General features: G+C 47.6%; 2 protein-coding genes across 5 annotated transcripts in view; one reads left to right on the forward strand and one right to left on the reverse strand.

Annotated features, from left to right (window-relative positions):
• The window catches only part of LOC114050196 (ubiquitin-associated protein 2-like), a 45,052-nt gene extending 44,185 nt beyond the window's left edge, over positions 1 to 867 (reverse strand). The window contains exon 1 of the mRNA XM_027871831.1: positions 815 to 867. The gene's annotated coding sequence lies outside the window, so the exon portion shown is untranslated. The remainder of the gene's footprint in view (positions 1 to 814) is intronic.
• Positions 868 to 1,189: 322 nt separating this feature from the next.
• LOC114050038 (uncharacterized protein C1orf43 homolog) overlaps positions 1,190 to 6,000 on the forward strand; it is a 5,856-nt gene continuing 1,045 nt past the window's right edge. The window contains exons 1-6 of one of the 4 annotated variants that reach the window (XM_027871572.1): positions 1,190 to 1,424; positions 1,668 to 1,769; positions 2,254 to 2,371; positions 2,588 to 2,656; positions 3,967 to 4,133; positions 4,236 to 4,304. In XM_027871572.1, the coding sequence (XP_027727373.1) occupies positions 1,359 to 1,424; positions 1,668 to 1,769; positions 2,254 to 2,371; positions 2,588 to 2,656; positions 3,967 to 4,133; positions 4,236 to 4,298 (585 nt within the window). In that variant the 5' untranslated portion in view covers positions 1,190 to 1,358 and the 3' untranslated portion in view covers positions 4,299 to 4,304. The remainder of the gene's footprint in view (positions 1,425 to 1,667; positions 1,770 to 2,253; positions 2,372 to 2,587; positions 2,657 to 3,966; positions 4,134 to 4,235; positions 4,305 to 6,000) is intronic. The other 3 variants (XM_027871570.1, XM_027871573.1, XM_027871571.1) reach the window with 3 other exon arrangements.

Below are 6,000 nucleotides of genomic sequence, written 5' to 3' on the forward strand. Positions count from 1 at the left end.
AACTAGAGCAGCTGACAAAGGGGCTAGGAGTGGAGAAGAAACAGGGCGGAGGGCCGACGAGTAGAGATTCAGTTCCAGAAATACAAGGGTAGCCGGCAGGACCAATCGCCCACCTCTCCCCAAAAGATTAATTCTTTGCACTCAAATTTAATAGCCCATACGGAAATAAACCAAGGGGCGTGGGCAACTTCGTCCCACCGCTCCCCTGATCTCTCCGTGCTCAAACCCAGGCCGAGTCCTAGCTCGGGTGAGGGAAGGCCCCGAGGAGGTCCTAAGGCTGGAGGGGGAGAATGCCGCGGCCTCCTCCCCCCACCCCCGCCCCGACCTTCTCCTTAGGCACAGGGTTATAAAAAGAGAGGAAGGGGGAGCCCTACCTCAGGCCCGGCCCAGACCGCGCTCACTCCCTCGCGCTCCACTCCCCCAGGCCCGAGCCGCATGGCCCCCCCCGGCCACCACGCGCCCCGCCCGGCCACGCTCCCAAATCTAGGCCCCGGCTCCGGCGCGGCCCAGTAGGCCGCAAGCCCGACCATAAACAAAACCCCGGCGGCTGGCCCAGAGTGGCGGGGGTGGGGGAGATGGGGGAGCCTGGGGCCCGCGCGACTGGAGGGGGGGGGCACAGCGCGCGGAAGGGGGAGGGGAAGCCCGCACCGCGCGAGGTAGGGGGGGCGGCTGGTGGGAGAAGGGGCCACGGCGGGAGGAGAGAAAGGGTGAAGGGGGAATCGCGGATTTAAAGGGGCCGCGGACAATACCCGGCCCCGCCGCGCTGCCGCTACCGCCGCCGCCGCCGCCGCCGCCGCCGCGCTCCCAACTTTACCTCAGTCTCCTCCACACTGACACCCCGGGCCGCGCCGCCCCTGTCACGTGATATAGGCCCCCCCTTCCCCCCCCCCCCCCCCCCCCTTTTTCCTCTCGAGCTCGCTCTCGCGCCTTTCCCCTCCCACTCTCCTTCCTTCCTCCCTCAGCACGTGACACGCAAAGAGGCGCGCGCCCGTCGTCCTGCCACGAGCCACCTTCTCTGGATCCGTGAGTCCGCCTCCTCCGGTCACATGATCTACCCATGACCTCCTTTTCCTCCCTGCCGCGGAGTCCCGCCTTCCTCGCACGCGCTTTCTCCTTCCACCTTGCCGGTGTCACGTGCCAAGGGAGAGGAGGAACTCGTCACGCTTCTCTCCGCCCTCTTTCCCTTTCCCTCCTCAGTTCCGCCCTCCCCCCACCAGTTCCCCGCGCTCCCCTGGCCGCCATGTTTTCCAACAGGGCCCGGCTTTGGCTTCCCCCATAAGGAAATGGCCAAGGAACACCAAGGAGCCCTAGGGCCATCGCTACTACGGAGCCCGAGCTAACGAAGCTTGAAGGAGGCCATGGCGTCCAGCAGTAACTGGTTGTCCGGGGTGAACGTCGTGCTGGTGATGGCCTACGGGAGCTTGGTGAGGAGACGAACCCCTCCCCCCACTCCCGGGGCCAGCCCCAAGGCCAGCCAACCACGCCTTCCCGGCTCCGCGCCCACCCCAGCTCCCCTCGTGCGGGCTCCCCCAGCCTGCTGACCCGCCCCCCCGGGGGGAGGGCCCAAGTGTGCTTCCCCGGACCCCCGAATTGGGGGTGGGGGTGGGGAGCAGCGGGATCTCCCGGAGCCCCCCTCCAGGCGGCTTCTAGCCCGTCTTTCCCGCCAGGTATTTGTGCTGCTGTTCATTTTTGTGAAGAGGCAGATCATGCGTTTTGCTATGAAGTCTCGAAGAGGCCCCCATGTCCCTGTGGGACACAATGCTCCCAAGGTGGGTGTCTAGAAATTCTCGAAATTCGTAATCAGTAGCTTTGTTTAAGTGGAGTGGTAGGATTTTCTCATCTCTGGGGTATATCTTTTAATCTACTTATGGTCTATCTACATCCTTTAATTTGGGTTTGGGGAAAGAACACGGTGTTAGGAATGATGATCCCCTGTTGATTGATTACTGTCGGTTAGTGTCTTCTGATTCTTCCCGCTGTGATTCATTGCCTGAATGCCAGTGCTGAGTGATTCTAGAGGGTTTGAGTCTCTGGGTGTTGGAGAACTCTAGTCCCACTTCTTCTTGGGTGCTTTTCTGCCACATACCAGTAGTCAAAAGGATTTTTATTTGCTTCCTGTTCCTGATTCAGTTGTTTATGCCCATCCCCAGAGTTTACTTCATTTCCAAGTTGGTGAGAGGTAGAGAATAAGCTAATCCATGAGGGGATACATATTCTAAGATGATAGCTCTTTTTTTCTCTCCATGGGAGCAGGATCTGAAGGAAGAGATTGACATCCGACTATCCAAGGTCCAGGATGTAAAGTATGAACCCCAGCTTCTTGAAGAGGATGATGCCAGACTTTTGCAGCTGGAGACACCAGGAAATCAACGTATGGGGCGAGTTTTCCACCTTGGGGATGGGTAAATTTGGAAAGCCAAGGGTTCAGAGTTTTTGGGAGCTGAGAGAGAAATATGGAGATGCTCAGAAACCATAATTTTAGTTATTTTCTGTATAGCTAATCTGAGAAAGCAAGCTTAGTAGTGAAAGGGTTGTCATATAAGGGAGGTGGGAGTGGTATTACTGATTCCAGCCATTATCCTTACAGATTGCTACAACTACCTGTACAGGATGAAAGCATTGGATGCCATTCGTGCCTCTGGTAAGAGTCGGTCAGGTATGGGAAGGTCTCTTCAGGAATTTTGATTCTCCAGATAGAGAAGAAACTTATGACCTACATCATGGGGATAAGAATAAATTCGGCTTCTACTTAATCAGGCATACCTGTGTTAGGAACTCCCTTGAATCTAAAGAATCTGTTTCCTCCTCTTGAGGAACTGAGTTGATAAGGAAATGAATTCTCCTTTGAGATATTTTGCCAGTGATTCCCTAGCTTTTGAATGGGAAGGATGGGAGCAGGGAAAATAGTTTACTGAATTCTTAAAAGGCATGAAAGATCCAATTCTGTTTCAGCTCAAATTAGGAAAGGGCTGGTTAGATGGCCCAATGTATAGACTGCTGGACCTGGAGTCAGGAAAACCTGAGTTAAAATCCACCCTCAAATACTTACTGTGATCCCAAGCAAGTCACTTAACCTCTCTTAGCCTTAGTTTCTTCTGTAAAATGGGAATACTATACCTCTTTGGGTGGTTGTGAAGATCAAATGTTATATTTGTAAACCTCTTTGCAAAACTTAGATGTATCTAAATGCTAGTTGTTAATATTGTTATTTGTTAACTTGTACATTCTATGACTTTTAAGGATTTGTACAATGCTATTTCTAGAAAAGAATAAACATCTAGTCTTAGCATTTATTTTACAGATAAGGAAACTTGTACTTAGAAATGTAAAGTGACTTTATAAAGGTCATAGGCTAGCTAATGTGTGGTAAAACCTGAGTCTCTTGACTCATACCCTATTACTCAACCATCGTCTTAGCTGCCTTCTTTGATAGAAGCACATGGTCCCTAGGAAAAGCATTCCCTAAGTTTGGACAGTCCCAGCCTGGAACCTATCCTTTTGCAAAGGAAGGCGTTGTCCTAGAGTTCAGAAGTAGACAATCCAGAGGGGGGGAGAACAGATATTCCAAAGCATTAGGTTTCAGGCCCTAACTTGAATTCTGTCTTCTTTGAGACTAAGTCTTGCATTCCCCATATCTAATCAAGCTGAAAGGTGATCACAAGAGCAGGTATAGGAAGAAATAGTTGGAGCCAAAGCTGTAGCATGTTTATCCATATATACCCACATTTTAAAAATGCTCATAGAATCTAAAAGGGCAGGAAATAGATAAATAAAGGGCCACATAATCTACCATTTGTTACCATTACCAAACAGTTGTTGAGGACTGGATGTCTGGTTTCTGTTGCTCCCTCCAAAATTTCCTAATTTGAAGAATTGATCAAGATTACTTGGAAATAATTAGCAGGGAATTTCTTGACCAGAAATGCATGAAAAATATTTTCATCTTGTCCTTCATGATCTCTTCAGAGATCCCATTCCATTCAGAAGGCCGGCATCCTCGTTCCCTAATGGGCAAGAACTTCCGCTCCTATCTGCTGGAGCTTCGAAACACAAGTACCCCCTTCAAGGGTGTCCGAAAAGCTCTCATTGATACCCTGCTGGACGGCTATGAGACAGCTAGATATGGAACTGGTGTAAGTCAGTTGATCTTTTTGCTGCATATAGATTTTTTATTTCATGTGGGAATGGTAGAGAACAGAGCTTAAAAGATCCTCATTCTCTTTTTTTCTCCTCAGGTCTTTGGCCAGACTGAATATCTACACTACCAAGAAGCACTGAGTGAACTGGCTGCAGCGTGAGTTTTGGTAAAACGTGTCAATGTGGGACTGGTTGTGGGTTTCTTTCTTTTTTTTTTTTTCTTCTAATATATATTAGAGTACCAAACAGTACTGGACTGACACTAGGGTGGGACCATCACCAGAAAATAAAGCAGGCAAAGTGTCTGTGATGCCAGGCAACTCAAGAGTTGTATTTTTATATACAGCTTACATTTTTATGTATTTTTACATACAACTTAGAAGACACCTTAGAGCTAAGATTGAAACCTAGGTCTTCCCATTTCCAAAATCAGTGTTTTTCTGTTACTCCAAACTGCTCCTCTGTTCCTTCCATCTCAGAGTAAAAGCTATTTTGCAAGCTAAGGAAAAATTCCTTCAACCCTGGCACACAAACCTTTGTTTGAATCCAGTCCAGTAGAATTCCTTATCCCCTAGGACCCTTACTATTATTGCGGTGTCCTTTTTAGTCTTATAATAGTAACAACTTAAGTAGCAGCTATCCTTAGTGTCTCATCTGGCAGTAGCAACCCCATTAGACCCACCAGACAAAAACATTGTAGTTAAGCTTTGATTACACTAAGAGAAAGGAACCCCAAAGTTTGGTTGATCCTTCTTGACTGGTTTGGAATATGTTGCTTCCCCTAGACACCCTAGATTTAGTTTCGTTATGTTAGGCTTGTGCAAGCATTCAAATGAGAGATTCTGGGTAGTAAGGGTAAACTATTCTCAAATTTTTAATTAGCATTGATAATGTAGAGTTAATTATATAGAGAAATACATTCTATTCCCTTCTGTCTTAAGATTTAATTTGGGTCTTTCTTAAAGGAAAGAAAGGGTTTGTATATCTCCTACCTCCTCTCTTTTTTGCCTCTTGAAAAGAATTGTTTTATTCTTTAAAAGCATATAAAAGAACACTTAGAGCTGTCAGAAAAATAAAACAGCAAGATCTGATTGAAATCAAGTAGCAAGTCTTGTAGAAGTCAGCAAAACCTGAGTTAAAATTCACCCTCACTTTTTCCTGAGCTGTATCTGTAAAGTGAAGGAAATGGTTAAGAATTTAGATGATCTAAAGATATCTGTTAGGCCCTCAGTCCATAAATATTAATTAAGTGCTTACTGTGTGCCAGTCATTGCTAAGTACTAGAAAGGCAATACAAAGACAGAAGTGGAACAGTGCCCCCAAAGAGCTTACATTCCAAAGGAGAGACAGCATTTACCTACAAAATATAGACAAAACCAGCTTAGAACCAACCACTCCCTTCCCTTTTAAATCATAAGGTTTCAAGCATTCTACCTTTCCACATTCCTCTCCCCTCCATTTACTCTATGGTCCATCCAGACTCAACTTGTGGTTCCTGAATGACACTTCCCAAGTTTGTGCCTCGTTAGCTGTTGCCAAGGGTAGAATGCTCTCCTTCCCTGCTCTTCTTAGAATTTCTGGTTTCCTTCAAAACTCAGCTTAAGTACCACCTTCTTTCTATTAGAAGCTTTTCTAGATGCCTCCAAGCTGCCAGCCCCCTCCTTCCCAAAACTATCTTACATTTTGTCCATATTCTATAGGTAAATGCTATCTCTCCTTAGGAATGCCTCTGCCAGATGCTCTTTCTCAAAATGAAATTGAATTTTAGCAGAGAGTGAGAGTGAGAGAGAGAGAGTGTGAGTGTGAGAGTGTGTGTGTGTGTGTGTGTGTGTGTGTGTGTGTGTGTGTGTGTGTGTGTGTGTG

This window comes from Vombatus ursinus, unplaced genomic scaffold (assembly GCF_900497805.2).
Source record: "Vombatus ursinus unplaced genomic scaffold, bare-nosed wombat genome assembly UNPS02014798.1, whole genome shotgun sequence".
In the NCBI taxonomy this organism is placed as follows: Eukaryota; Metazoa; Chordata; class Mammalia; order Diprotodontia; family Vombatidae; genus Vombatus; species Vombatus ursinus.